Raw genomic sequence first — 17,334 nt, 5'->3', positions numbered from 1 at the left:
TTTTTGAATAGAATTCTTAAACAGGATGTTGATGGTTACCCAGCTGATTTTGATGGGCATGTCATATACCAGGAATATTTTCCTTCAATCTCATCTACTCCAGTCTTGGCTATGCTCACGGTAAAATATACAGAGTAGTTCAGAAATTACCTGACAGCTGAATTTGTGGAAAATGAGATTATAACCTTCAACTAAAAGTAGGAAGTATAACTGCTTTGCCGGTATGCAAGTATAAGTGGGCAATTTGATACCAGGTACAGTATAAAAATCAAAGTATACATTCTTCACCAGAACTGCATTTTGACTAGTGATTGTGTTGATTTAGAAACTGCCTGAAGTGTTTTTAGGCAGACTACGCTGATGGAGCTGATGCAGATTATGCTTCTTTAAGTGGTTATTAGCTTTCTTTGATCATCTGGATACTGAAGATTGTCAGCTGGTACATCATACAATATAATATGGTGCCCTCTGTTTAAAATGTTTTAAAATTCCCCACTGCCTTTTGCCAACAAAACTGTAAATAAAAACTATTGACTTTAAAATACCTGTGTTTGGTTTTCCTCTGTTAAGTTAGGTTATCATCCCAAGCTGTTTATCACTGTATGAGAAAAAGAAGTTTGTAACATTTTTTTCTCTGCAGTTTTGATACAGAAGTGATGATGTTGGCTTCAGTTAAATTAGGGCTAACTGCAATCACAATTTTTTTCCTATGTTTCATGCCATGTAAAATTCAGCAGCTGACTTTTTCGCCCACTGTTCTTAACTCCTAGCCATCTATTAACTGGTTTAAGACATACCGTAGATCACTTGTTGCTATTTGAGTCGCATTCTTTCTCCACTGTATTTTGTACAGTAGCGAAGACTTCAAGCTCTGCACAGCAAGGATATTACAGTCTAAAAAACGCCTGTCGTATCTTTGGTGTTCTATAATTAACACGACGTTATGCAGTAGTAAGTTGACTGAGAGGGGAGCGGTGTTGTACCCTGTGTTCTGTACCCTGCAGGCGGCACTTACGGTCAGATTTAAGTGAAGTTAACGTGTCCTTTTAAAATTCACTGAATCCTTGCCATAAAGATATGGTGCTTTTCCAGGGGCGCTGTAGGTTATGCCTTCTTGCCACATTACTAATAGTATCTGCAATAGTATTGCTGTACTAACGATACCGTTTGTATAGATTTTTCTAAAGCTTTTAAATGACTATTTAAAGACCATTAAGAATGGTCTCATAGTTACTGAGCTTTCTTGAACTGCTTTTGGGTGGTAATATTGGCTTTAATGGTTATTTCTGACACTGCTAAATTGACTCTTGTGTCTTGAATGCTATTTCTAAAATAGCTGACCTGGACATTTTTTGCCCTTTTTGGGATCTTTGTGGAATTTTTTTTCTCGTATAGGAACAAGAAGCAGTGTTTCGGGGAAAGGGGCCTACTGAAATTGACCTCCAAATGTAAGTGTTAAAGGACAAGCTGCAATATTAGATGTAAATACTTATTTATGGAGATTTTTCTCCTATGGCCATGAATAAACAGTGTTGACAGATTATTGTACTACGCTGGCCAGCAGTAGGGTACCTGGACATAGAATCTCTGAAGAATGCAATTCGTATTGAATGTATGATGCATAATTTTTCCAAGTTGTATATTTTGAATGGGAATAAAAACAACTTAACCATTATCAAGGATGAAAATGGCTTTCTATATTTTGTGTCTGAGAGACTGTTATATTGTATATTATACTGATTTCTACTGTTTCACTGATATAAATAGGTTAAGTCTCTGCCACAAGTGTGTCAATGTTTTTAACTGTTTGCATTTTATAGTGGAGGAACAACAACGTAACTCATTCTAATTTCAGCTAATGAAACACTGTAGTAGATGGGCAGAGAGAGTGCATGTGCGCCCTTTTGGGTCGTAAGGGCTCAGTTGCGGTGCATTAACTCCTTTGCATGTGTCGCTTAAACATTAGGACAGTTGCCTTGCATAGTATTTAAGTATGTTGGATATCCGTACGTTAGTTGAAGAAAAACTGAATTTCATAGGCAGTAGTTTTTGACTGATTACTTAGCATGGTCAGGAAACAATAGTTCACTAGCCCTTTTTGTTGTTCACCCTTTCCGTTCAACTTATTCTGGCACTCTTCCTGACTGGACTTGTTCTAGCCTCTTGCTTGGTTGGTCAATCGAGGTTTCTAATCATGAAAGCAGGGTGACTACTTTTAAAGAAGCCTTTGTTAGTATAGAATTCAGGCATACTTTTGAGGATTAGTAGCAATGTGCTACTACTTGATCCTTCTGCTTGAAGACAGGCCTGAATTATAACCTGTTAAATGTTCTTGTGAGTTAAAGCAGTGTAAATTTGCAGCTGACAGGGAGTTTCAGTCAATAAATGCTCAATTAAAAATGGATGCCAAGGCCTTATGTAGGATAGATCAATTATTAATATTTTGGAGATGAGCACTGTGATAGAATGGAGCTCACCTGAGTGTGACTTAACACTGACTGGTTCCTATTGATTGAAGTTTCCTGAAATTAATTTGCTGTAAAGTGGATCATTCACTCATGGAAAAATGAGCTAAAACCTGAATCCTAGAATAACATTTTTACTTCAGCAACCGTCAAGTTTGCATGGGTCAAAAATACAGTATCTCACTGTTACAGGAGCACGAAGGCTTGGTCCAAGACATGCACTAGGTCGAGGTCAGGCTGTAAAGGACCATAAGCCAGATAAGACACACCTCTGCACTAAAGTTCATTCCTATACCTTGCAGCTTGCACCACTATCTCTATCGTCTTGGTTTTCTCGTAACTTAAATGAGTACGATGTGAGAAGTACAACATAGCTACGGCTTCCACATTTCTTGAGTTGTGGGAGTAGAGTATTTGTTGACTTGAGATTTTGATGTATGTTAAAATCCTATTTCCATCACACACAAACAACTTGACCTGCTTCAACTGGCTAGCTTTTAAGTTCTCGTAGGATTTTTCTGAGACCTGTGCAATAAAATTTTATGCTTACCGCTGCTGTGTAACTCGGAGCTCCCTACTTGTTTTATAATAAACACTGTTGACAAAGGCCTGGAAAATATCTGGAGAAAAAAAAAATGTAGATACTTACCTTAAATATTACATTATCTATTAGTTGTTTGTAACAGAAATGTTGGTATTTCTTAACGGACAGTGCTCCCCAACTGCTTTTTATCAAGGGGAGGTTTTACTATTGATAAACTTTGGTTGAAGCAGTGGTACTTTGCTTGGCAATTCAGTATTGCCATAATACATTGTGTTTATTTAGCAAATGGGTTGTACAGAAACAACTTAGAAATTAGTATGTTTTTATCTATTTTCTTTCAGAGTTCGTTGATCAGATGCGTGGAATAACAGGTGTCAAAGTATGTTGCAGACATTCTGAACGCTGATTTCAACTTATTTTGCAGTGTTTATGCCCCTTCTTAAACATTACCTGAAGATAACAAGCCACACAGGTTTAAATATTTTGTGAGCTTATGTATCTTGCAAATAACGTACTTGGAAGTTTCGTAAAGAATGTTCTTTTTCCGTCTGCTGTTTTTTAATAACTTACTGAAACTGTGGAGTGATTAAGTGACTAAATATCTTGCGAGGTTAGATCTTTACTTGCGTCACGGTGAAATTATTACGGTCCTAAACTGAGAGAATGAGATTGCTTTCATGTGCAAGTATCTCTCTATGTATTCGCCTGAAGTATCTCGGGAGAAATGCCCCCTGAATAACATCAATAAGAATAGGAAGAGAATAGGAGAAATGAGATCTATGAAGGCTGTAGGAACTGCAAAACCAATGGTTAACGGCAGCCGCACTGCATCAGACCAAGAGACTGTTTATCACACTCCAAAAACCAGACATGTGGGGAAGAAAGAGGTAGGAAAAGGCCCAGCCTGTGTACTTCTCAGGAGTGCTTGTCATACGTAGCTGCCAACAATTCTTTATCTAGAAGACTTCCTCTACTGGATGTAGCTCATGATGGCTTTCTCTTCCAAGTTCATTCCCTGTTTCTCCCTTGAATCCTGACACATTTTCTTGCATCTCTCAGAAACCCAACAGTTCCACAGCTCTGCCACATCTTGTTTTGAACCCGAGTCCTACTAGCTTGTATTGCTAGGTCTCTAGGGGAAGAGTACTTAGCGGAAGCTATGTCCTACGCCTGCCTTTGCTTTGATTTGATGCCGAGGAAAGAAAATGGATACTAAAGAATAGAAGTTGATATATTTCAGTTGGTAAGAACACAATCTCTTTACGTATTTCAGTACTAGAAACATTTTTTTAGGAAGTTAGAAACTTTATCTCTCAAGGTGATTGATTCTTTACTATGAATGATCCTTAATCGGCAAAATCTTTAATGAAGCAAATGTCTTTGTTCCTGGTTATATACTGGGTTTGTTTTCTGTAGCAATGATCACCTTAAGCACTTTTACAGTGATAACTGCAAATCGCCCTTCTCTTTTTTCCATTCGCACTACTATTAGAGGCTTAGAATTGACGTTGACTTAGCCTGTCACTTTTAGTTCTTTCGTTTCAATAGATGCTCTGTCTTATTACAGAGAGTGGCTGTTGCTGGTATTAGCAATAAGGCCAAGATGTTTTATTCATTTGTGATGTTATAGCCCTAATATGTGACCACAATAGGCTCCTTGATAGCACATTATTGAAAAGAATGGCAGAAATAATGAGTTCCTTCGATCATAAAACAGCAGCATTTCATTTGTGTTTAATAGAAGACACCTCAGAGGTACTATCTTTATTTTACGTTTGTGATGGAAAATGGCTACAGTGTTGAAATACATGTGGACATAGATTTGAGCAACTCTGGCTTAAATCTCAAGAAATGTTCTCAAAGTATACCCAATCAGACTTCAAAAATGGAATGGACTCCCAAAATTTAAGCAAGATACAACGGAAAAGCAAGTATCACAGCCTTCCTTTTAAAAAAGAGAGAGAGAGAAGAAAAGCCTGGAAGGAAGCAGAAGCATTCCTGAAGGGAAGAGAGGAGCAAATCAGTATAGAAGGTTTACAAGGCGAAACAGTATTCTTATTACAGTCAGCCATTACAGGAATGTGTTCTACGGATGCTGCATCCTTGGACCCGCATTGGGAATGAAACTGTTTTGTAGGCATATAACATGGGTGTAGTGAATCTTTTGTAGTTGTAGGAAGTCAGCTACAACCTTACATTTTTTCAGGTCTCATAAATTTTTAACAGGTCTGCTATTCTAGCAGAGCTTTCGTCCTATTCATATCTCATCTTCATTCCTGTTTTTTACTCCTCAGTTTACCTTCTGAGGCTGAGGCTGTCAGTCTTGTGTACTGAATGCTGCATGTAAAGGTTGGTTCGAAGCCATCATGGTAGTTTGCTCTCTATACAATAATACACATACAGTGCAAGCTCTCTGACAATGTTTTCTACCACTATTAGTCATGTCTGACGTGTCAAGGAGTTTAGTTCTTGTGGTTTGGGAACAGTAGACTGCTGAATAAAAAGATGAATTGACCTCCATGCGAAAAATTCTACAGCTGTAACTTCATGCCTCCTTTAAACTCAGATTACAGCAAAGTTTCTAGTTAAGAAGTCTTTAATCTTCCCTCTTCCTCACTTCCTTTTGTTGTCTTCTCTCTCTTCCAAGTCTAAACACTGCGTAAGGGAGGCTGTTCTGACTGTCCTGTCTAATCCAGATCACCTATGTTGGGAATCGTCGTGTAAGCCAGCTGCCTGCCTTCTCCCTGTGGGCTCCCTCCACAGGCACGGAGCAAAGCACAGTATTGCCCAGCAGCGTCCTCTCCTGCTGTGGCTCTGAACACTCTGGGGTTTTGTTTATAAAATGAAGAGGAGAAGGATTAGGAAAGCTGCTCAGAAAGGACTTGGCGAACATCTTCGTTCGCCAAATGTCTGTCAGACTAGAGTCAAAACAGAAGGGGATAAACAATAAAGGATCAAAAGGAGTTTAACCACTGTCGCCTCACCTTTGCAAACTTTTTGCTTGAATGAGAACCTAGTAGGCATCAGAACTACGCTTTGTGTCAGTAACAGCAGCCCTGCATCACATGCTCTTCAGTCTTTTTCTTGTCAATACAAAGAGTCTGTATTCTATAAATAGCAGTTCTAGATTTTGTCTCACAGAGTGTCTTCCACACAGAAAGATCAAGTTACAGTTCTGCAAAATACTTCCTATACATAACTAAGTGCCCGTTCTTTGTATGTATGGGGAGGCAGGGAGAAGTGGAATGAGGAACCTTCCCCCAAGACAGCAAAAAGGAAAAAGCTTTTAAATGTGCTCTTTATTCAAGGCACAGCACTGTCGGCAATTTCTGTCCCTGATGACAGTTGTCGGCATTAACTGGCAGACTACTTTTGCATGTATCAAAAAAAAGATCTTTCACCAGCAGCACTCAGTTGGGAGTCTATTGGAACAACCTCCTGGCAATTGCAGGCTAATATCTTAGAAGCTAACAATAAAAACTTTTAAACCACAACAAACCCACGCCAGACGCTACCCCCTCTTTTAGAAGGGTTCAAGACCTGGTTCTGTATTGATCTGTTTTATTTAGATTTATTCCTTGACACAAATACTCCTTCTTTAACCCAGCAAAGACGGTCACCAGTATACCATTTTATAGGTGACAACATGCTTTGGTTTAATGTTAATGCCCAACAGGACAGTATTCCTTGGATACAGAGGATCAAAATAGAATGCTTTTCGAAGTGAGGGAGAGTTAGGGTTCTTTGTTTTGGGAGAAAGGGGATTTTTGCACAGGGAAGAGGGAAGAAGTTTGATCTCGGGGGCGTTCCGTAAGATGGCAACGTGTCCGCTGGAGCTGATGGCTGAGCTGGTTTACCAAGGCCTGGGACACCTGGGCTCAAACGCTTGAAATGCTTTTTGAGAGAGAGGGGGAGGGAAACAGCTTTTTCAATGTCAGTTTGTCTCACTGTAATCTTTTAGTGCTTTTGTATTTGAATGTAAAAGAATGTTCAGAGTGTCAGACAGAAAGGAGCTTGGCTCCGCTCCATTGCTGCTCAATCCTGCTTGCTCTGCGTCCTATTGTTATTTTGCTGTGTAATTCTTCAACACGTTTAAAGTCTGAAGTCATTATTAAGCATAGAGCAGTATGACAAAGTTTTGTTCTTACTGCTAAATCAGGGATTTCTTCCTAAGTTTTAAACTTGGTTTTGTTCCAAACCCTTTAGGAGGAACGTAGAAGTGTTAGTGCACTAGAGGACGGATGCTTCAAGGCGAGATGTGGCATTATCTTTCTGGAATAGTAAATTAAAAAGCAAAGATGATTGCTCTTTGAGACTGAGCCTTGTTAGATTACTTCAAAAAAATCTTGATAAAAAAGATAATAGAAAAAATCAGTGAAAAATTCTCAAACTAGGGAATAGGAAGAAAGTTGTACATAACCAACTGTCACACTTCTACCAAATAGAAGATTATTTGCACTAAAGACAAGAGAGGCAATATCTCTATAGCAGGAAGCAGTGATCTCTGGTATTTCTGTATAAGCAGAAGCAGGCAAGAATGTAAGAGAACTAGAAAATGCCTTTTGTCTTCTGGAAATTCTCCATAAATGGAAATTTGCTGGAAAGAACCCTGTCTTCTATGCCTATAGGTCCTGGTTGCAGGGAAGTGTTCTGTTTCTCTTTGCTCCTGGCAGAATACAGTTTCATAAGTATTTCTGCCGGGCACAGTCACTTCCACTTTCTAAATAAAAGCTGTGCACGTTCCAGCAATGTGTTCTGTACGCATTTGCTATGGCTGATGGGTCTCATCAGAAAGGACAGTACTTAAAATCGCATGAGAACGGCGACAGGCAAAAGAATGGAAAAGTTCTTAGGAAAGAAATTTAGACGCAAAGAAGAACAAGACGACAGACAAATAATGGTTTCTTCCTCACCGTTGGGGAACTGCATGAAAGCAGTGTGTTCTAGAGGATCTTTTGTGAATGTAAAAAGGTAGAGTTAAAATTCATGGCATGCAGAAAGCACTTTACTTTCTCTGGACAGGAAGAAAAAGGTAGAGGAGAAAGCGATGGATAGGTAATGGGGATCAGTCTTTATTTAATCAAGCGTAATAGTGGCACTCTTGTTTTAATTATGCCTGCTCTGTATTTACTGGCCCGGCAGGATAAAAGCAGAAGGGAAGAAGCGCAGTCCTGTCTGACCAAACCGGCCTGTGAAGGAGCTGCTGCTGGAGTCGGAACGAGCATAGGGAGCTGGAGGTTTTTCATCTAGCGGGTGACGTACGTGCTATGCCATGTCAGCCGCTTCAGTAGGGCAGGAGCAACAGAAACACCTTCTGTACACAATATGCACATTCCACGCGAGATGGAAGAGCAAAGACAGCCTGTGATTTTGAAGTTTCCTCTCATCTGTTTTGTTCTTCTACTCTAGAAGCAGAAAGCCAACTCCATTACACCCTCTGGATTAGCAAATTCTCCCCATCCCCTTCTAGAAAGCTCTGCTGAGACCTTTCCCACCAGAAGACACGAGATCCTCCCTCTCGCCCTGCCCATCTCCGGAAAGCTCCTTCACCGTGGTGAGCTGAGGGTGCCGTGCTGATTCTGGAGGTAGGTGTGGTGACTTCCCAGGCGTTTTCCTCTGGGCTGCTGCGTTCCCACACCCCACCCCTTAATGGATCAGGGTGGTGGTTAACTTTTTGTCTCGCTATTTCATCTCCTATGGACATGATGAAAACATTTTTATTGAGATTGTGTAGAGAATATTACAGAGGTGGTTTTCTTTTTTCCTGATCCCTTTCTCCTTTATTACGTTATTTCTTGTCGATCCTTTTCTCTAGAGTAAAAATGCCATTTTAAAAGCTTTTAAAAATATTTAAGTCTTTGGGGGTGTTACTGAGCAACATCTGGATATGTTTGTTTGTTAGATCTGCAGAAGTGCTCTGCGAAGCAAAAACTGACACATGATTTATAAGGACTAATTTTGTCAGACTGAAGAAATACGAATCCGTTTGTAAATCGAGCAGAGCTGTCCCTGAATTTGATGCAATGAAATCCTAACCTAAAAAGAGGCCGGGTGAGTAACGAGTATTCTATAAAACACAAAAAGAGATGGTGGAAAGATGTTGACTAATACTGAAGTAATACAGCTATTGGTGCTGAACAAATCAGGAAAAAATTCTGGTACAACTCACTTCCTTCTGAACTGGAAGATTTCGAACTCTATGCTAGAAGCTGACTTTAAAAACATAGTCATATTCTCATTGTCCTAAACAAAACACTGCCTTGGGCTAAGGACCGCTTTTGCGTAACAACTGAATAAGATACTGCTGATGTTGTGAATCGCTCGTAAGAGCAGTAAGGCAAATCAAGCTTAGCACACCACTGTAGGGGTTTCCTCATGTTTCTCACCCAGTAATGCTTCTGTAGTTTTCAGATTTAATGTTTTTTTTCAAGAAAATTAACATTAAAGATTAATATTAAACAAAATAGGAATAACAGGCATAAACTGACCAAACCAAAATAATACATAAAGTCCACCGTTTTGGTCAAGTTAGGCTTGCTTTCTACTGCCTTGTTAGAAACCAAGTTATTTCTTAAAAGGTCTGTCCAGGGCAGCTAAGCCTCTTTACGAGTCCAAGTGTCTGGATGACACAAGAGCAAAATACGTACTAGATATGTTGATAAAGGCTTTCTGGGAGTCAAATAGTGGCACTGATGAACAAATCAGTGGTAAGCCTTTCTTTGCTCCAGATTTTAATACTACTGATACGGTAAAGCACTGGATCAGCTACGAGGCTGAAGCTTATGGCTTGCACACAGGACATCTTGCTGAGCCTTTAAGTTGGACCATGATGGCTTGCACGTTCACGATTTCTCCCAAATTAGAGGACTCTGTCCACTTCTTGCTCGCGAGTGTCACGACATGAGGAGGAGACATAATTGCAACGGAAAAGTACTCTGAAATATTTTATCCATGTTCCAGGCTGGAGACTCAGGAGTAGCAAAACAATGAGTACCTGTCTGCCAAAAGTGCTTTGCGTCTTGCGAAGTTTTATTCAACTGTGTTAATTACTAGTTGTATGAGTAAAAACTAACAAGACTAACAACTTTTAACAGGACATTGGTTTTACCTATTGAATAATGTAAAGCAGTTCTATAGACTCCAAAGAATTCCAAAATAATTCTATTCCGTTATAAATAAAACCAAAAATTTTGCTGTCTTGTTAAAAGGAATCCCAGTCCTTTTGCCTGCTTCTTAGTGGTTCATTTTCACCACTGAACATCTTAGTCAGCAGCCTGTAAATTGAAAACTAGAGATAACAGGACAGTAAATACAGAGACACATAATTCATTTGTTTGTGTTCTGTAATACGGTCTCAGTAGCTGCTGTTTACCTAGTCATTAGTCATGCTGAGAACTAAACAGGCTAGTGAAGAAAAATTGCATCCTCACTGGAAGAGTGTTTCCTGCTTTACGTGAATAGCAAAGTCTGGTTTAGGCTTTCGTTCCTCTGTACGTGATTCTGTCAGACACAGTAGCTCAATGCAAGCAACGGAATCAATGGCTCAGTCTCTGCTGCAACAGAAAGTACTTTCCTTCATTTACAGTAAGCTTGGCGTCGATTAAAAGTATAATCCCAAGCCTGTACGTTTCATTTTTTTTGCCCATGTCGAGGCTGGGGGGGTATAATACCATATAGGGAACTGTGGCTACGCTCTCAGGCTGTCTAGACTGATAGACTGGGATTGTGTTCTGAATTAAGGCCAGACAGCAGCGACGCCACCGCTTCCGCTTGCAACTGGTGACTCAACTCGGTGGGAGCGGAGCTGGGCGCTCCGTGCTGACTCAGCAAAACAACAGCCTGCTTCACCTTTCTCGGCCCAAACGATGGGAGAAAGAAGATATGCACAAAACAGCTGTTGAAAAAGCAGTTATCTTCTTGAAGAGAGGAAATGGTTTGAAAAGAAGATTTCCCTAAGGATGAGTAACCCTTGAGTGGATGTGAAGTCTGAGTTATTCCTCTGGCCTATCTTCTAGCAATTTGCTGACAAGCAGCAGTAGTACTGCACAGCCAATCCCGAGAAAGCTAAAATTTATCATTTGGTAAAGTGATTCTAATATCTTAAAAATGACTTACCTTCACTGCTTGTATCATGTTGTGAAGTTATACAATCAAGAAGACAAAATAAATCCTCCTTTTCCCTAAGCTAATGACTTACTGATCAAAGTACACATAAACCACTTTTTTCTGCCTTTAGTTTCTTGCACTGTCTACTTGCTAGAATTGGAAAACTTATTGACCCATGTGCAGTTTTGCTTTGATCAGGTCTGTAGTATAACAGCTGTGAGAGCAGTCAATAAAAAACAATACAAGTTTATGTTATTAATTTTTCTTTTTACCTATGAAAAGGCAGCAAAGTTAGGAAAAGTAGCAACAGGTATCAAGTCTAGGTATAGGAACTCTCCTCCTATTCTTGATAGAACAAGAATTTTTGAGTTGGCTTCCTTAAGGAATTATTATTATCACTTGGTAGCAAGAACAAGTGACTGGAACACAGGATGACCTGGTTCTTCTTTCTGGCTCTGCCATGGATTTTCTTTAATAAACCACTTACCTTCTGTGTGCTGCTGTTTGTCAAGCTGTGATATACTTTATTGCAGAAGGGAAGTTGTGAGAATGAATAAATGGAAATGTTTGGGGGTGTCTTCCTTTGTAGACCATGAGATTGCTGAAAAACCTTAAAATACACTTTTTTTGGAAGCAGAAATATGAAAAAGATGTGTAATTTACTGGTTACAGTGGAGCAACAGTGCCGCAGGGTTGCGCAAGTATCAAGGCGACGCATGTATTTCTAGCTGGGAGGAAACAGTTCAGACCTAAAGCATTTTTTAAATGGCAAACTCTCAATTTGCAACCCTTTTCAATGAAAACCATTTATTGTGAAATCCTCTCTCACTTTATATCCTTCTTTTTCCTTTCCCCTCGTATTGATAATTTTTCCCAATGAACTTGTAAAAAAACTTAAATAGTGGATTAGTAGTGGTAGGCTTGTCAAGAATCCATGGTGTACAATACAGCTTACCTATCTTACAACCAGCTTGTAAAAGGTTGCCTTTACTGAGCCTCTTTCTCTTAGTCGGTTGTATTTTCTGCGGGCTTCAGGACTACTTCATTTAGCTTGCATGTCAACATAAAAGCTGACTGTATTAAACTATAACAATAGTCAAGTTTTTAATTTAAAGCAACTTTCTCTATTCATGTAGTATGAAATTGAAATTATCAGCCAGTAGTAATGTTGAGTTCTTCCCCTTGGATTCCTTTATACATTACACATTTTTTTTTTGTAAGTCCAAAAACCATGGTATCAGTGAATGTAGGCTGATTGGACATAATAAAAAAAGCCCCAGAACAAAAAAACAACCAACAGTGACTGTAAATTTGCACTCCAAGGTCAAACGGGAAACTGGTACTAATTCTGGGATGTGATTCATTAGCTGGTGATAAAGAAAGGACTTTTTTTTTTGCAAAAGGTTCTTGGGTTCTTTGAAGGAACAATTCATTAAATGGAACAGAAGACAGACAATGTTAAATGTGCCTAGTTCAAAGTTTTAGTATACTACTTTGTCTACTTTGAATTAAGCCTATTGCATTAAAACTTCAGGAATACTTAATGATGATTAAATCACGTCTCTCTTCAGTAGGTTAACTAGTACTTCTACCAACATTATGCTTCTGACTGTATTGAATAAGTGGCCTACCGGTGCTTCTGATTATTTTAATTATTTTTTGCCACGGTGATTGCTCTTTCTTGAAAACATTCTCAGTGGGTTCTAATTTTGCTTGCTCTGAATCTTATTAGCTTTACCCATTGCACCTGTTGGGTTTTTTTTTTTTTAAGAAGTGAGTCTGCAAAAGTCCGCTTAGAGTCAATTTAACAGATTTCAAACTAAAATGATCTTTTGTAGAATCTAAGTCCAAAATTTCAACAGTGGTTCCCATACCCAGTTCCAAGGCTTGGGGGGGGGAGTTATACCAGAATTTTAGGAAGGCACTCTAACTGAGGTAGTTTCCATTCTTTAAATTAAACAAGCCCTTTAAGGTAGGGTTTTCAACTCCTTTTTGTGGCTATTGTGCTAGAATTCATCACTTCTGTTAATGAGCCCTCAGCATAATCTCTCTACAACACGATGTGTTTCCTGAGGCTTTTTCTTGTTTAACTTTGTGGGTTTTCATATGCTTATTTTATAAAATTATTTTCTTTCAGGATTCCATTAACTCTGAATCTGTCCCGCGGTAAACATATATGGGATGTTTTTAACTTGTATTTGGGGCTTGAAACATGATTATTTGTTCCTTTAGTTTTTATCGTGCTCACATGAGGAGAGCAAGCTAAAAGTTTAGACTTTCGGTGGCAACAGTGTGAAACCGATTACCTGGTAACAGTATTGGGTTTTATGAATTAATATTCTGAATTAATGAGAGTTAATCCCACTTTCTACGTCTGCCGGGATGTTTTCTTTTTCCTGAAACACTGCTGTACCGAGCAGACGTTGAAGTCGGCTGTAGGCTGATGCGGGCGAGGCTCCGAGGGATTTGGTAGCAGCCTACGCTGCCGCGGCGACGGCGCCAAACTCTTCTCGTGAGTGACGATGGCAGGGCCACAAACCGCGGCTGAAGAGGTTCAAGCCGGACGCTTCTCCCGCAGCGGGGTGGTGCGGTGGCAACACAGGAGGCGAGATGTCCACCTCGGAGGTTTTACAGACCCAGCTCTGCGCCCGCCGCCGGGCCCCCCTGCCGCTGGTGGAGGTGCGGCAGGGCTCTGCCGCCACCCGGGACGTGAAATTCCTTCATTCAATATCCTACGAGTTGGAAAATGATCGGTTTGTTTCCTCCCTGGAGGGGTGCGCACCGGCACTTACTTCCCTCCTCGCCTGTGTTCGCAGCTTTCCTGAAACACGTGTCTCCAGCGCTTGGCACGAGAGGCTCTACTGAGGGAGCCCTACCAGGAAAGACTTTGTAAGACCAAGCACCCATGTGTCCCCCTCCTCCTCCTATTTTCAGCGCTTCTCCACAGCACTCGACCTCTTCGAGCGCGCGTGACCAGCAGAAACCGTTTTAGCCCTCGGCTGCCTGAACCAAAGGCAGATCACGGCGCGGGACCTTCTCCTCCCCCTCTCCGGCCTCCCCAACTGACAGTTGATGGCCCTCCAGCTCCAGCGCCTCCGGCGCGGGGAGGGCCTCCCCGGGGCCGGGCCGCGCGGGGCCGTGCCGGCGGAAGGCGGCAGCGGTGGCGCCGGCCCGGTGCGGGGCAGGGCCGGGCCCGCCTCCGGCACCACATGATGCCGCCCCTCCTTCCTGCCGGCCCCGTCCCGCGGAGCAGAGGGCGCGGGGCGCACGGCGGGAGGAAGTGGTTCCGCTCCCCGCCCGGCCGCGGGCAGCGCGCGGCCCCCTCCGCCCCCCCCGCCCGCCGCCGCGCGGCCGGGCGCCTCCCAGGGCGGATCTGCGCGGCCGTGCGCGGCTGGCGGAGGCAGCGCGGGGCCGGGCCATGGCGCGGCTGTGGCTGCTGGCGCTGCTGGGCGGTGCGCTGGCCCCGGGCAGCGCCTTCAACCTGGACGCGGAGCGCCCGGCCGTCTACTCGGGCCCCGAGGGCAGCTATTTCGGCTTCGCCGTGGACTTCTTCGCTCCCGACCCATCCTCGTAAGTGGCCCGGCCCGGGCGTCTGCCGCGGCTGCCGCTCTCCGGGGCGGGGGACCCCGTCCTGGGGGCCCCTGCCCCGCTCTGCGCTGCGCCTGGTGCGGGGGCGGCGGCCGCCGAGGCCAGCGTTGTCCCGGCGAGGTGCGAGAGCCGGGAGGAGGAGGAGGAGGGCGATGGAGGCGCCGGGAGCGACGGCTGGGGAGCGCTGCGTGGGGCCGGGTCCCCGCAGCGGGACGCCGCGCTCTGCTGCCGGGCGCTCAAACTCGGCTGCGTCTTCTCCCGCTGCTGGGACCCTTCTACCGGCAAGCGAAGCCCGATTCGTGCGGCCGGCAGGCTGTGCCACGGCTTGAACCTGGCGCTGCTGGCTCTTCTCAACAGCACCGTCAGCCTGCGGTTTGTGCGGGTAACGGTAATGATAAATACAGCGTAGGAAGATGAAGGTAGGGGACTTTGCCTCATTACGTCCCTCGCACCTGAGGTTTTGTCCCGTGCAATTTCAGCGGTTCTGCTGTTCTCCCTTCTGACTGCGCTTTGCAGAAGTGCCGCGTCTGAGTTGCGCGTCCTGCATCTGTGCGGGTCACGGAGCTGCTGAGCAGTCTGGGGAAGGAAAAGTTCCACATAAATACCCTCCATATCAGCTTTCTGAGCATGTTCTCATTTCGTGTTAAACGAAAATTGGGTAGCTTCGAAGTCATGGTGTTGCCATAATGAATTAATCAGTATTTCTCAAGCGCGGGCCACATGACGATCCAGCTTTTGCCACTTTTTTTCCTCCTCTTTTCCCATCCTAAGAAAGGCCTGCAAAGCTGGAAAAGCTGCTGGCTTCCGTCATGCCGAGGGGTTTTTCTCTCTCTCGATCTTGAGCTCGTAAAACTTTATAAACAAATTCTATAGCTGTTGAGCAAGTCTTTTTGCAGTACATCAGCTAGCCTTGTTTGCATTTCTTTGTTGCCTACAAATATAGAAGTTATCCTGTCTTAACTTGCATGTGTTGCAACATCCTTCTGTGCTATCTTAATCCTGTAAGTCTGAGGATGAAAAGAAAAAAGGTTCTATTTGTGTCCCTCCCTTTATTTTTCAGTCAGCATGTGTGGCTGCAAAGTTATCAGGAGACTGGTAAATGCATGTAGTAAACTTTCTTCCTTGCTTCCTGATAAGGATTACGTGACCCAGCTCTTGCTGAAATCACTATTTGGAATCTTTCCATTATTTTTAGAATAACTATGGACCTCAAAGTGCATGGGTGCAAAAGAAAACAATGTCGGCTTCTTTTCTTTTTATTGAAACTTTGAACACTAGTGGTTTTTGGACAGCATGGAAGATTCCTTTGTATTTTTAAGGGCATTTTCTCCACAAATTTTTGACGTGACTAGAAGTTAGTCTGTATGTACTAAGCTAAACCATATTACTACACTTTATCTTCAGTTGAAGCTTGTAACTGAAACAAAGCAGCTGTGCAACTTGTACGTGAACAGGCTCCGATGGTGTTAAATTTTGAGTCTCTGCCTATGGAGACTGATATTTGGCCTCCTGCAATGGCCAGAAATACTTGTATGCAGCGTCCTCCAGACATAGGCCGGTGTTTTACCCATCCTTCAAGAAGGATCAACGCACACAAGGCAGACAGGAATGCCTGCATGTTCCATCAAGCTGTTGGAGGGGAAAGAAAGTTCAATGTTAGGTAGATAACGGAGTGGATTGTTTTGTGGTGTGATTAGAAAAAGGTATTTAGTAAAATGAGCCTTGTTATATGGTTTCTCTTGAGTGTCATGTGTGTCACGTGGTTCCTACACCTTGGTTGTTGCTTTGGTGAATTTTTATTTATCACCTGTTCTTTACAGGAGTACTAGAGATTTAAGTAAAATTAGTTGAGCTAAAGCTATTTGGATTGACTAGCCTGACAACAAAGGAGTGTTACTAGTTCTTGAAAGCTCAAGCTGCTGTTTCATAGTCTGTTTTGACCTGCTGGATACCAAAATAAAGCGTATTTAGAAGTGTAGTATGAAAGACCTATTCCAGGAGTCAAAGAGGTCGTCTTGTGTCAGGGTGCTCTGTGGTGCCTGATGGAAGGCAAAGCTATACTACTAAGTGACTGAACATAACTTTATAAAAACTGAAAAAGATCTCTTGTAGATGCTATGTTTTAAAATAATTGCGTTTGATAGTCTGTCTTCCAGTATACAAGTATGTGGAAATACCCGTTTCTCTTCATTGGCCCATGGCAAAGCACTGGCAAGTGATGGTTCCTGTAAGTGCACCTACCCAGGCTGAACTGCTGAGGATGTCAGGACGCTCCCAGTCTTGCCCACAGCATTGTGCTGGGGCAGATGGTTGTTGCATCATGTAGGAGATAGGCACTATCAAAGCATAGCTGGTATATCCCCCAGGAAAGCACAATTTTCCTTCTATTCCCCCTTTCCCAAAGTATGTGGACTAGGGACTTGTTTGTATTTAGGTAATCTGTATATTATTCTAAGACCTGTGACAAAAATCTGCTTGTTTGGTCTATGATGCTAAAAATGCATTTTTGTTGCTTTGGGAAAAGAGGTGACTAAATTTTCGTGGAGTCCCATAACAATTCCTTTGTTGGTGATCTTGTTAATGAACTTCATCACAAACATTATCTTAAGGAAGATTTAAAATATATGATTA

General features: G+C 42.3%; 1 protein-coding gene across 1 annotated transcript in view; it reads left to right on the top strand.

Moving 5' to 3' along the window:
* Window positions 1-14,060: 14,060 nt before the first annotated feature.
* The window catches only part of ITGAV (integrin subunit alpha V), a gene marked incomplete at its 3' end in the record, with an annotated part of 47,661 nt that continues 44,387 nt past the window's right edge, over window positions 14,061-17,334 (top strand). The window contains exon 1 of the mRNA XM_082001212.1: window positions 14,061-14,685. Coding sequence (XP_081857338.1) covers window positions 14,534-14,685 — 152 coding nt within the window. The 5' untranslated portion in view covers window positions 14,061-14,533. The remainder of the gene's footprint in view (window positions 14,686-17,334) is intronic.

The sequence above is a fragment of the Phaethon aethereus genome (genome assembly GCF_964289735.1).
Source record: "Phaethon aethereus genome assembly, chromosome: 6".
In the NCBI taxonomy this organism is placed as follows: Eukaryota; Metazoa; Chordata; class Aves; order Phaethontiformes; family Phaethontidae; genus Phaethon; species Phaethon aethereus.
Note: the sequence above shows the minus strand (reverse complement) of the source record. Positions and strands in the feature narration are given on the sequence as shown.